The 14,605-nt window shown below is 41.6% G+C and overlaps 1 protein-coding gene across 1 annotated transcript in view; it reads left to right on the top strand.

Moving 5' to 3' along the window:
- Window positions 1-1,971: 1,971 nt before the first annotated feature.
- The window catches only part of LOC143285525 (RNA polymerase II subunit A C-terminal domain phosphatase-like), a 14,692-nt gene continuing 2,058 nt past the window's right edge, over window positions 1,972-14,605 (top strand). Inside the window, exons 1-7 of the mRNA XM_076592881.1 lie at window positions 1,972-2,202; window positions 3,566-3,664; window positions 5,404-5,494; window positions 7,386-7,511; window positions 8,281-8,528; window positions 10,273-12,076; window positions 13,228-14,605. The exon at window positions 13,228-14,605 is cut by the window's right edge and continues 2,058 nt beyond it. Of these exons, the coding sequence (XP_076448996.1) occupies window positions 1,982-2,202; window positions 3,566-3,664; window positions 5,404-5,494; window positions 7,386-7,511; window positions 8,281-8,528; window positions 10,273-12,076; window positions 13,228-13,611 (2,973 nt within the window). The 5' untranslated portion in view covers window positions 1,972-1,981 and the 3' untranslated portion in view covers window positions 13,612-14,605. The remainder of the gene's footprint in view (window positions 2,203-3,565; window positions 3,665-5,403; window positions 5,495-7,385; window positions 7,512-8,280; window positions 8,529-10,272; window positions 12,077-13,227) is intronic.

Here is a 14,605-nt window from a genome sequence, read left to right as displayed (position 1 = left end):
AAGATGTCCAATTTCGTGGGAGTTCTGGGTACAGGCCATAACCTGCGCTGTACTTTGATTTGAACCCAGGCTGAACTGTTGTTGATAAGTTTCCTTAGGCCTTAATCGCCAGTTCTGCCAATATTAACTGGTAACCATTGTTCGTTGTGCTGTGCTGTGCTGTGTTGTGCTGTGCTGTGTTGTGCTGTGCTGTGCTGTGCTGTGTTGTGCTATACTGTGCTGTGTTGTGTTGTGTATAACAAATCTTTCGCGGATAATAAGAACAGAAACAAAGAATGCAAATACGTGTGTTCACATTACGGCCTTGACCCCCTCTGAAGGGGCTTACGCATATTTAACACAAAATGTAATTCATGTAAAGTAATAATTCACAGTTGATGGGGGAAAAAAACGTTGACAAACAACTACATCATACAATTTTAGAAGTCACAGTATATAATCTTGTCTGTGCTTCATAAATGAACAAAGTTAAATTAGAGCCTTATCATCATTAGACGATAACAGTCAATTAAGCCTCAAATTATAATGATCAGAATAACACTGTGGCTGCATAAAAGTTTGACTCTAGGGTAATATAGAGCAGGGCAACAAACCAAATTAAATAATTTCGTCTTCGTTAGCTACATTACAGAAATGACAAGTAGAGATAGTATATAATCCTTATCAATAAGATTACAGTACCTAAATCAATGGTAAGTAATATTAGAGACACCAGAGAGAGAGAGAGAGAGAGAGAGAGAGAGAGAGAGAGAGAGAGAGAGAGAGAGAGAGAGACAGACAGAGACAGAGAGAGAGAGGAGGAAGGGGAGGGGGGATAGGGAAGAAATATGTAGGCAAATGGCCCGAAAGCCGGGACGAAGAAGATATCAACATGAAGTTAACGGCAAATGACGCCGGCCGGGGACAGAGTGAAACACACACACACACACACACACACACACACACACACACACACACACGCACGCACGCACGCACACACACGCACGCACGCACACACACCGTGACACACACACACCGTCGCGTGCGAGCACACGCACACACGCACGCACGCACACACACACACACACACACACACACACACACACACACACACTCACTCACTCACTCACTCACTCACTCACTCACACACTCACTCACTCACAAACAGACAAACAAAGAAGACGAAGAAGTTAATAACACACGATCACAAGAAGAAATCGCCAGCGACGATTTCCTATAAAGGATGAGAACAACGATGTCCTGAAGACAATCCATGTGAAAACATTACACAGGAAAGGTAATAAAGCGACTAGGAATTACATACACGAAATTCTGACTGCTAGTTCAAAGAACAGGAACCAGTGTTTCCAATGATCGATCACGCCAAAGTGGCAGACCCACAACCTTGAAGGGAAAGAAAAGGACATTGTTATTCAAACAAACACGGGTACCGCCCAGAGCCGACATTACCGAGACGTCCACAATGGCGGCGGAGGGAGGTTGAAGGCGGATTCACTGGTGGGCAGCCTCAGACAAAGCTGATGGGAGCGACGAATCAAAGGACAGTAATCGGGCTGGACAATTCATGTCAAAGCAACGGTAGCATGGAACAGCAGATTCTGTGTGTCACCGTTCAGGACAATGTGATGTCTCCCTTTCCCCCATTCTCTGTGTCTGTCTGTCTGTTACCCCGCCGGGCATTTTGCTTTTTCCATGCCCCCCGTCACGGCAGTGCGGTGGAGGAATCTTTACAATACTGACATTACAGACCAGCGCAGAGTGGTGCATTTATCATTAATAGCCCAGAAAAGGTGTGTGCGATCTTGTACAGAAATGACAAACACCGTTCAGAAAACCGTTCAGCGGGACACTAATAAAGCAGCTGCTAATCGGCAGATCTGCGTCGCTAATCAATTGTTTGTTGGTCATAGCGATTGTTGTGATTTATCGTGGTGAAAAGACATCTTTTCTGTTATCCAGAAACGAGGCTGATGTGCACAAAATGGCGGCTCCCGTTCGAATTGTTTCCCCGGAAGACTATGAAATTGAAATTGTGAAATGGAAAGTGAAAAAAGACAGCATGGTGTTCAAGGGTTCGATACTAGGGCTATACAAGGGTCCGAAGACCAAACCTGATGCGTGTGACAAACTGAAATCGTCTGCGAACGGAATCGTAGATGAAATCCACGTCGCTGAAGGCATGCGGTGCTGCGTGAAACCAGGGTGAGGGTCTTCTGTCATCTTTATATTTATTGTCAATAATCAGTGGTTCTCTAGGACTGTGTAGTAGAGAAGGTTGTGCTGACATGACCAGGCGACATCCGATGGGGCGATGCATGCGGGCAAAACTGACAGACAGTGTGAACAAGTTCTCATCCGAGTCATCGGATGCCTTTTCAAACAAGAGCAACATGTCATTCATTTTATTTTTTTTTACTAATTTTAGATTTATAAGGATCAAATAAATGCTGCGTTTTGCTTAATTGTTTAAGTTATAAGTTGTACCCCCACCCACTCCCATATCCTTTAGATCCATTTAAACACACACACACACACACACACACACACACACACACACACACACTTGATGAATCTCAATACATGTATGCAGCCAGTTTCTTGTTATTTGTCAGGGTTTTTTCTGCAATACTGTTGATAATTGATAGGCTGTCAACTTAATGACTTTCATGGATAAAGAATCTGCTGCACTGGGAGTATTAGGGGGAATGATTGTGATTTTCCTGACAATTTTGCCGTTGTGGTGTGATTTTTTCTCTCTCATTTTTTGCATATTTACCATGACATACCCTATTAAGGATGACATTGCTTTGTGAATATGTGTCATCCAACCATCAGCCTATGGCAAACGAGACTGCCCTTCACATATGAAAGGAAGGGTTTGTCTTGTGCGCAAGATGTGTGTGCATTTATATAATATGAAACTTGATTTCTATAGTTTTATTCAAAAGACTTGCACAGTTTCAGGAAATACAGTCAGATGCAAGGTTAAAAATCTCATGAACTGATGAAGTAAACAGCTTGATTAGCTGGTGGAGATTCAACCCCCCGATCTAAAGATGACCAGGATCATGAGTCCTGCACTCATCCAACTATGCTTGCTTGCTTGTACATGCACACACACACACACACACACACACACACACACACACACACACACACACATTGTACACACACACACACACACACACACACACACACACACACACACACACACACACACATATGCACACATACATGTATACACGCACACTTACAGTTACACACACACACACACACACGCACACACACACACATTGTATACACACACACATTGTACACACACACACACACACACACACACATATGCACACATACATGTATACACGCACACTTACAGTTACACACACATACACACACACACACACACACACACACACACACACACACACGCTTACATTCAAAGTCAAACACTCTTGTGACACACATACAGGACTCTGAATTTTTTTAAATGTTTTGACTTACAAGGCCCATTGTTATTTGTTTTTCAGAACTGAATGGAGTCTTTCTTTTTTTGTCACTGTTTCAGTACATTGCTGATGACAATACGACAGCAAGATTCAGGTGGCTGTACACACCCTACAGTCATGAAAGAAATGTGTGCTGATTGTGGTGCTGACCTGAGAAGGTGAAAATAAATCAAATATATATATATATATATATATATATATATATATATATATATATACATGTACAACCTTACTCTTATATGACATACTTACACTGAGTTACAGGTGTGTAGATTATTCTATAAATTTAAAATATTTATGAGTGACTGGGAGAGTCCTGTCAGGATTTCATCAGTTACGAATTTGATATTGTTCCAGTGTTGTTGTTCTGATGTTGTTGTTGTTTTTTTTGGGGGGTGGGGTGGGGTTGGGGGGTTCACAATGAAATATTGATATTAATATATACTGTCTCACACAAGAGCCAATATTAAAAACCAAGAAAGGCAAGGCCTTCAAGACTCACTTGTGATACACACAGAAAAGAAAAAGAAAGCTTGTAAAAATTAGTTTGTTGAAATGTATTCTCTGTTCTTTTATTATGATTATTAAACAATATATAAAACTTTGCGTTTAAAAAAAAAAAAAAAAAAAAAGGCTTCAAAGCAGATTCGAACCACAGATATTCGGGTCATGAATGAGTGGTTTTGTGCACTGTGCTAACTCAGCATTGAAGTAAAGACGTTAAAAAATTATCATTCAAGCATGTCTGTTTCGCGGAATATATCGAGAACGGTAATTGAAGTGAAAACGCCATTTAAATCATGTTCATTGTTATTTTGGTATATCTTGGGCATTTGATTTAAGAATTTCTTTCAAGTCTGAGGTAAAGGAGACGTTCCCATCACGGTATCACCTGAAACACACTGCAATACATGTGTCTGATATTTAATTTTATACTAATTATAGATCTGCAAAAATCTGTGTTCCACAAGGATCGAAACTACGACACCGTCCATTCAATTTCTCTTTTCTGTTCCTTCCAGTTAAACCAGTATCCACTTTAAAACATTCATATGCATGCAGTAAACATGTCAATGATTATTTAAGAAATTCTTTTAATTTGGCGGTAAAAGGGACTTTGCCATCGTGTCATGCTTTGCAACAGGTTGTCAAGATCTGCACATACCACTGTCAACCAGTGTAGATAAGGCTGACCTTAGTGAAATGGTTGATTGAAATTTACTTTTGTGTTCATTCTAGTTAATTCAGTGTCCACTTTAGAATATTCATATGCAGTAAACATGTCAATAATGTAGTTAGTGTCACTGTATGTGTTCTGTCCAGAATTTGTATTTCTTTGCTTTTATTTGCAACCAAGAAAAATGATGAAATCGCGTCTGTTTACAAGACATTCTGGCAGCTGCAAAGGGGTAACAGTGTTTTCAGAATCCAGAACCACCATCAACAAAATGATCCATTGATGATTCGGAAATACGGTTAATTCAGGAACATATTATTGGTATGACTGTGAGGATTTTTTTTCCTACTATGTTTAAGCCAAATTTGGTAATGGCAGACAAAGTATTTCCAGAGAAAATGGCAATGTTAGTTTACCATGGACACAGACACACACACTCACACAGACAACAGAACACCAGGTTATAACATAAACTTGCTTTGTTTACACAAGTGAGTCAAAAAGGTCAGTTTGATTTCATTTGATTCAGGTATGTATTGATTATTCAAGATTCACAAGTGGAATGTTTGCTACTTGAATAATCGCAAGTGTGTTCCCGAACACTGACCAATGTTAAGAATGAAATTGTAATGCCAGATCACCCATAACTTGATGTATTATGTAAGATACTGTTTGACATTGGTTCTCAAATGTAATGTAGTTTGTACTTTGATGTTTCAGAGAACCAGGGGTTGCAGGTGATCGCAGGGAGAAAATGGCAGCATCTGTTGCAATGGTGCACAATATTCCTGAATTAATTGTCAGCCAAGAGGTACAGATTTAAAACCACTTGTAGCCAGTTGAGTACATAATATATTCTAATTATTCTATTCATTATGATAATGGCACTGGCAGATCCATGTGTATAAAAATGCATGATTCAAAGTTTTGATTGACATTCACTGAATCAGTTTTTGTTGGCTTGTACAATGGAAATCAAGACATTACTTTTTAAAGTTTTCAGCACAGCTGTACTTGTTTATCATGATTCATGTGCATTGAAACAACTCAGCTCAAGACTACAGGTAAAAACGGTGGAAATTCCATAAACTCCACACATTGTTCCGAACTTTTACATTGTCAAAAGCTTGTTAAAAATAAACTATTTGATTATTTGATATGTCAAAAAAAAAAAAAAAAAAAAAAAAAAAAATCACAATTTCTGCCAGTTTCTAGTGAAGGAAACAACAATTAGTTTCATAACCTCACATCTGTGTATCTTTCCTAAAACTTTCATTAACTGCGAACAGTGAGAAATAAGCATTATAATTCTTCTGTTCATGAATAGAAGATGTGGATCAAAGATTTGAATCAAAGAGTAAAAGACCCAAATAATTTTTAGGAAGTAGCAAAGTTAAGTTAGAAGGGAGAAGAAAAAAGGACCAGAAAGACAGGCGATATGATGAGAATATGTATTGTTAGTTAATATTATTGCACACACACACACACACACACACACACACACACACACACTCTGAGAATATGTATTGTTAGTTAATATTATTACACACACACACACACTTAGAATATGTATTGTTAGTTAATATTATTACACACACACACACACACACACACACACACACACACACTGAGAATATGTATTGTTAGTTAATATTATTACACACACTCACACACACACACACACACACACACACACACACACACACACACACACACACACACTGAGAATATGTATTGTTAGTTAATATTATTACACACACACACACACACACACACACACTGAGAATATGTATTGTTAGTTAATATTATTACACACACACACACACACACACACACACACACACACACACACACACACATACAGTGATACACACACACACACACACTGAGAATATGTATTGTTAGTTAATATTATTACACACACACACACACACACACACACACACACACACACACACACACACTGAGAATATGATTTGTTAATATTATTACACACACACACACACACACACACACACACACACACACTGAGAATATGTATTGTTAGTTAATATTATTACACACACACACACACACACACACACACACACACACTGAGAATATGTTTTGTTAGTTAATATTATTACACACACACAGACACACACACACAGACACACACACACACACTGAGAATATGTATTGTTAGTTAATATTATTACACACACACACACACACACACACACACACACACACACACACACACACACACACTGAGAATATGTATTGTTAGTTAATATTATTACACACACACACACACACACACACACACACACACACACACACACACTGAGAATATGTATTGTTAATATTATTACACACACACACACACACACACACACACACATCTGCATCTATAAGTATAACATGCACAAACTTTTTATAATTAAGTGGTATGTTATTATTATTATTTTTTAATATCCAGTGGATACAATTCAATTCATATTCAGTTTGATTCAATTCAATTTAAAATACTTTATTGTCTGCTTCAACAAAAATAGAAAGTTCTCTTTTGGCTCACTTATTATGCCCGTCACCAAATATCAAAGAGAAAAATGAATAACCGACACACCCTTCACTGATCACCACGCACACATCAGTTATTATGTAAAAAGAAAAACATTTGGGTCAGATACCTTTTAACATTCTTTCTTTCTTTCTTTCAGCAAGCACTGGAGTTGGGTCGTGAAGACGAAGAGCGACTGTTGAAGACCAGAAAGCTAGTGTTGCTGGTCGATTTGGATCAGACTTTAATCCATACAACCAACGATAATATCCCACCTCGACTTAAGGTTGGAGAGCTGTTTGGATTTTAATCTTCTTTATATATATATATATATATATATTTTTCTCCTATTTTGTTTGCTTTTGTTGTGTGCTTTTTTTAAAATTTTTTATGAACAAATATTGAGAATACAAAACATTGCAACACCAGGAATAATTGTATGCTTTCATTATACAAACAACAAAGTTTGTGCAGTATATTTTCTGGTTCAGTTTTCCTATTGACAGTTGTTTGTGACAGGAAGTTCATGGTTGATACCACTTACTGTTAGCATCACTCCATACATCCCTTTAGTTTTTATAATGTAACCTACATTGTAACTAGTTGACTCAAAGCAAATCCATTGGGATACATTTTGAATCCATTTCTGCAAATGTGGCCAAGCCATTGCAACCTTCTGAGTCTAGGTGTTGGTGTGTGGTTTGATGGCGATGGTTATAGGTCATTGGGTGTCAGTGTGTGGTTTGGTGGTGAGGATAGATGGTGTGTGGTTTGATGGTGTTGTTTGTGTGTGTTTGCTTTGTCGTTGACTGTTTGTCTTGCTTGTTAAGTATTGATTATAAAGCTCTGTGGTGTTGATTCTTGTAACCTTTTTATTTTTTTTTCAGTATTGATGTTGATTGTTAGGATTCTGGGCCCCTGTTTCAAGAGGGTAGAGCACATTATGAAATATTCATTGTTATTATGATTATGGTGATTATTATCATTATCATTATTATCATCATATCTGTGCGTGAAGGAAGGTGGATGAAGTGTTCACTGCTTCTTCTTGGCAGGATGTCCACCACTTCCAGCTGTGGCAAGGCCCGCAGTCGTCATGGTACCACACCAAGCTGCGCCCCCACACCCTCACCTTCCTGCAGAAGGTGTCCAAGATGTATGAGCTGCACATCTGCACCTTTGGGGTTCGACTCTATGCACACACCGTGGCCCGCCTGATGGACCCCCAGGAGCGCTTCTTCTCCCACCGAATCCTGTCCCGCGACGAGTGCTTCGACCCGCTCTCCAAAACCGCTAACCTCAAGTGAGTGGATGGGGGAAGAGTCTGCACAGCTGTTTGATAAGATAAGATAAGATAAGAATAACTTTATTATCTCCAACTGGAGAAATTTGGTCAGGTGCATTATCACAACATAGACAAGTAAACAACATGGGGACCATAACTGTAAAAGTCAACAACAGCTTTTATGAATATTACGAAGATACAAATGTAAAAAATATCACATACATCGTTTCATACATACATCCAAACACTGCAGGTAATAACTAGTATTCTTAATGTAAAAAAAGAAAGAATTAAGAAACATTATTTGAATATAATTATAAACATAGCCTACTATACTGCACATTGATTATAATAGACAGATAAGATAAGAATAAAGATAAATTAAATTTGAGACTGCAGACCTGTTTGTCCTTACGACTCAGGCAGAATTTATACACTTTTTCACGTCAGATTATGCCATGACACGGCCTGTTTGCAAATTTTGATTTTGTGCTTATGACTCTTTATTCGTTTTTTTTTGTTTTTTTCACGTCAGATTATGCCATTACACGGCCTGGCCTGTTAGCAGATTTTGATTTTGTGACGTTTTGAAATTTAATACATTCTTTGATTTGTTTCTGATGTTATGTTTTGCTTTGGAGTTCATTGCCCATAGTAACTGTGCAGTCTTATTTTGTTTTCTGGTGGTGAATGAGGTGCCAGTTTCTCAGACAGAAAGTTGTAGTCCTTCAGGCTTTGTGACGGTGAAATGTTTCTTGGTTCGGGTTACAAACTGACCCTGAAGATGAAGACATTGGCCAGCCAGTAATGAAAGTGCCAGGTTTAGCTGCTCCAATGCAGGTATCTGAAAGCATATATTATGCAAATGATGTTCATGATTACTGTTTTGTTGTTTCAGGTTACAATGTTCTATAATGTTCGGCTGTGCCTATTAACAGACTGTAGGGGTAAACAAGTCTGAGACTGAGTGGCTTCAGAATGTATTGTCAACAGTGAAAGTGGATTGCTCCCATGATAAAGCATTAGTGCCACAAGGCAGTCTCACTGCATAGTGCTCTATGGTAGCCTGGGTGTCCTTTTAAAAAAAAAAAAATTTTTCTTAATCTGATCATTCATTTAATTGACGTCTCAAGTGCAGCAAGCATTAAATGCACACCAAAGAATCCATGGCCAAGAATCATTGCCTCCCTTTAAGCGCCACAGGAAATATACAGACAATAAATTTCCATTGCACACTGGGTAAAAGAAGAGTGGCATAGCTGTGTGACTGTACTCTCTCCCAAACAACATTTTGCTCCTGAAAAGTTGAGGGGAGACAAGCCAAGTCTGCTTCACACTCCCCTGTTACTATATACGCAGTTAACCCCCATTGCCTAAGCTTTTTACCTTGACCCTTTTTTTTAACTGAATCAAATTCAGAGGATTTAGAGAATTTTTTTTGTTTTTTAAGGCATATCAATAGAAATATATTGGAAAGAAAGTTAATAGTGTATAATTTTTTTCTCTGTTTGAAAGAATCTGGTAACATTTGCCCTGTTTGCACCCCTCACCCTCTCTCTCTCAGCTTTAACTGTCTTGCTTTCACTGTCTTTCTCTCTGTCAGCCTGTCTTTTTCCTTCTCTCCCTCCTCCTCTCTTACTCTCTCACTCAGCATATTTTAGATTTTTTTTTCTTTTTTTTTTTTTTTGTTTCATTTGATCAAATGAAAGTGTGGGGCCTTGCATCATAATGTTTACCTCTGACCTGTGTCCCATCTCACCAGGGCGCTGTTTCCTTGTGGGGACGCCATGGTGTGCATCATAGACGACCGGGAGGACGTGTGGAACCGAGCCCCTAACCTCATTCACGTCAAGCCCTACCGCTTCTTCCAGGGCACAGCCGACATCAACGCCCCGCCCGGCCTGGAGAAGTCGGAGAACGACAACGTCCCCATCCATCACAAGGTGATCCCCCACCACAATGGACCCGTTACCACCACGGTGGATGAGGAACAAGGGAAAGACTCTGTGGAAAGGAAGACGAGTGGAGGTGAAGGTTTGTCGTCTGTGGACATGAAGACAAGTGAAGGTGAAGGTTTGTCATCTGTGGACGTGAAGACAGGTGAGGGTGAAGGCTCATCATCCACCTGCAGCCCTGGAGACGACGGTGAAGGGCAGCAAGGGACAGCAGAGAGGAGTGGCCAGCCAGGACTTGCTAGGGCCGGGGAGGAGAAAGCTGGAGAGTCGGATGTGGTGCAGAGCATGGATGCTGCACAGAACGACGCAACGTCTCCCTCAGGGTTGGCCAGGAAGGAGGGTGGGGAAGGGGAGAAGAACAGTGGAGACACTGACAGCTGTGCAGCAGGGCCCCAGTCAGTGGAGACGACAGCGCAGGCGGCATCAGATCTGGCAGAAGATCTGTGTGTTTCCAGTGACTCAGATTCCCTGTCTGGAGATGTCAGCGACAGTGACAGTTCCCGCAACGTCGCTCAGAAGGAAGCAGATCCATCTGGTGATGTAAGCACACAGGATAAGACAGTTCCTTCAGACAAGACTTCCAGTCAGGATAAAACGGTCTCATCAGATGACACAAACTCCGCAGAAAAGGCAGCAGAAGACGAAGCAGCGACTCAAGGAGAAGTGGACAGAAAGCCAGCAGAGGCTGAGGTGAAAAGCCAAGAAGAGGAGACAGCAAAGGGTGATGGTGGTTCTGACAAGACGGCGGAACCATCCAGTGTGTCAGGCTGCTCCGCAGAGAATGAGGCGAAAGACACGGCTGGAGGCGATGAAGACGAGGTGGAGTGGGACGACGAGGACGACTACCTCCTTCACTTGGAGGAGATCCTGACGCGCATACACCAGGCTTTCTACGCCATGATCGACGAACGGCGCCAGCCCAGCTCCACCCCTGCCTCCTCCTCCACCACCCAGCCAGACATCCCTCCCCCCGGCAAGAAGAACAGCCTGCCCAACCTCAAGTCCATCATTCCCTACGTGCGCCGCAAGACGCTGAAGGGCTGCAGCATTGTGTTCAGCGGCATGGTGCCCCTCAACACGCCACCGGAGAAGAGCCAGGCCTACATGGTGGCCAGAGCTCTGGGGGCCACTGTTCAGCATGACATCGTGGGCCCCAAAGAGGCCGGCAAGAAAGGGGAGGTCACCACCCACCTGGTGGCAGCCAAGCCAGGCACCAGCAAGCACAAGACAGCGCTGAGGACGCGTGGCGTGCTGATTGTGAGCAGCGCCTGGCTGTGGGCCTGCAACGAGCGCTGGGAACACTGCGACGAACGCCTCTTCTCCCTCCCCTCAGACCCAGCCCCATCAGACTGTAGCGCCACCGTCTCCAAAAAGGAACAGAGAAGGAAACACAAGCGTGCGGTCTCACCATCCAAAGAGCAAGGTGAGGGTGATGCAGGCCGAGGCTCCAGAGGCAAGAAACGCAGGAAGGCCCAGGCTGAGGAGAGGGAGGGAGGCAGGAAGGGAGGGGGTGTGGGGGAAGGAACATCGCAGGCAGGGGGCACGTTCGCCGACACAGTGTCCCCTCTGCTGGCCTTCTCCGATGAGGACCTGGAGTGTATGGACAAGGAGGTGAGTCACACCACACCCTGAATTTGTAGAGAACTTGTGAAACTGTGGTGTGTGTGTTGATGAGCAGCAGTTGTGCCAGCCTGGTGTGTGTGTGTGTGTGTGTGTGTGTGTGTGTTGGGAAGGTGACTGACCAGGTGAGATCTGCGTGTGTGTAATTCCATGTACAAAAGAGCAAGAACCTAAAACAGTATGAATTGTAAATTAATGAATAAATGGGTAAATGTATAAATAGATAGATAAATAAATGAATAAGTAGATAAATTATACATTTTAAACAAATGTCCAACAAGACTGTGAAGCAGACTTTCAGGAAACTTAAACAGTATGAAACTTTCAGAAATATTTAACAACATTCTTCATGTGTGCATGGATACCTGTACACACATTCATGTGTGTGTATATGTTAGTGCGTACATGTTCATGTGTGTGTGGTTGTTAGAGGTCTTTGGCCATTGCATTATGTATAGGCATGTAATTGTGTCATTTCAGTTCAAAAGCCCCCAGCTTTCTTATCCCTCTTCGCACAGTTATAAATCTTTTGGGGTTCCTTGTGGAGTGAATGCAGGGTTTCCAGTTTTATAGTAAGTTATCCATTGTCACTAGCACTCACAGTCACTGTCGCTTGCACCACACCCCTCCTTGGTCAGTTCCAGTTGCACGTCTTCCATTCACGGTACATCTGCATGGGTGCCATTTTCACTTCCACTAAGGTTCATCATCATGTCTTGAGTTTAGCACATCTTGGGACACTGATTAGCAAGAATTTGTAGAAAGTGGTACAAACCATTGCCATTTTCTCCTGAAGTGGACATTGGCTTGGCACTGTTATATTTCATACTGATGTATATTGCGGCCAGTTCTACTCATTCTTCTGAAAATATTGGTCATTGAAAACAGTCACACTCAAAAATGACAAATGAATGCCCACTTTATGACTTGTAGAATTTTCTAAAGGACAAGCCTGATCCAAACGGAAATGCAGCCAATGCAAACAGAAAATAGCAAATCCCCAGAGCTCATCATAGTTTTTCTCATTAACAGCTGTGGAAAGTATCAGCTTTCATGCATAAGAAAGGAGGTTAGTTGTGATGCAGTGGCAGTGATTTGGAAAATGTGGGAACAAAATTAATTTGCTAGTGTCTGTCTGACAGGTGGACGAACTGATGGCAGAAGACGAGTCAGCCTCGGAGGAAACTGACAATGAACGTGACCAGCGATACCGAGATACTGTTCTGGGAAGTGTGAGTGAATCATCTTCATCGGACAGCCTGAGTGGAGACCTGCCCCGAGGGTGGGGACTGCGACGCAAGTCAAAATCCTCCCCCCACCCCAGCGAAGATGACCTGGAGAAGCGGAAACACGAAGAGATCGAGATGGAGACGGAAGACACGGAGAACGAGATGGTGCGTTTTCAGACAACGGTGGAAACATTCTCCCCGGACACAGACAGCAACTCTTCGTACGCAGAGTCGATTGGTTCTGTGGACGATGAGATTGCCGAGGCAGTGGAGAAGGAGTTTTTAGGGTCTTTGTGATCAACAGCTGGATGAGTGTTACAGCCCAGACACTGGTGACTGCTGTGCTAATAATGTCAGTTGTAAGGTCGGTACTTACACTGAACTTACCATCACTTGGGTGTAGCCAGCTGGTGCTGCAGAGATTTACACGGTGAGCAGGAGCTATTCTGAACTGACATTGTGTGCTGACTGCTTGATGACGCAGCACACATGCTGAATATAGAACATGCACACAGTGATGACAAACATCAGGAATTCCATCGCCTTATTTCACTACAGTTCTACATTTTTTTTAATTCATGGAGCTGATCACTTTTATGGTCTAGATTTTGAATATGTAATAGAGATTAACAATGGCTGGTTTGGATTCTGGAACTAAAAACAGTGTTAGGTTAATGGTTTTTGTGGGTTTTTAAAAAATTTTTTACATTTAACCTAACTTACAGGCATTGAAATCTTTGTTAATGCACAATGATAGAAGATTTTTGTTGTTCATTTGGGGAGGTGTAAGGATGCAAGATAACTATTTACTGTGCATTGCTAGTATCACTACAGGAAGGAAACTTGGACTAGAGTTGCAGCAGTTTAACAGTAAACCCCGAATCAAACAGTTGATCGGAAACAAGGGTGATACCTGCTTTCCAGGACAGTGACTGGTCATTAGATTTGTCTCTAAGAGGAATCACTCTTTTATCAATAGCCTGAAGCTAGATTTCCTTTTCAGTTTAAATGTTATGACAAATGTAAATTCATCTTTTGTTTTGATTTCTTTACTTTGTCTTTAGTGTCTAAAACTACAAACTAAAATAAGTTGTGTGAAAAGACTATGAATGGTTAACCAACCAACCTGCTGACCAGCCCAAGTGAAGGAGGGTTCAGTGCTTTTACTCATGAATTACTGGGGGTAAATTCCTTTTGAATCTGCCTAACCCCCCCCCCACACACACACACACACACACACCCACACCTTCCCCCCGCTCCCCCGCCCCCCTCTCCCCTCCCCCTCTTTTTT

This window comes from Babylonia areolata, chromosome 9 (genome assembly GCF_041734735.1).
Source record: "Babylonia areolata isolate BAREFJ2019XMU chromosome 9, ASM4173473v1, whole genome shotgun sequence".
NCBI classification, from domain to species: Eukaryota; Metazoa; Mollusca; class Gastropoda; order Neogastropoda; family Buccinidae; genus Babylonia; species Babylonia areolata.
The sequence above is the reverse complement of the archived record's forward strand: the minus strand, read 5'-3'. Positions and strand labels throughout refer to the sequence as shown.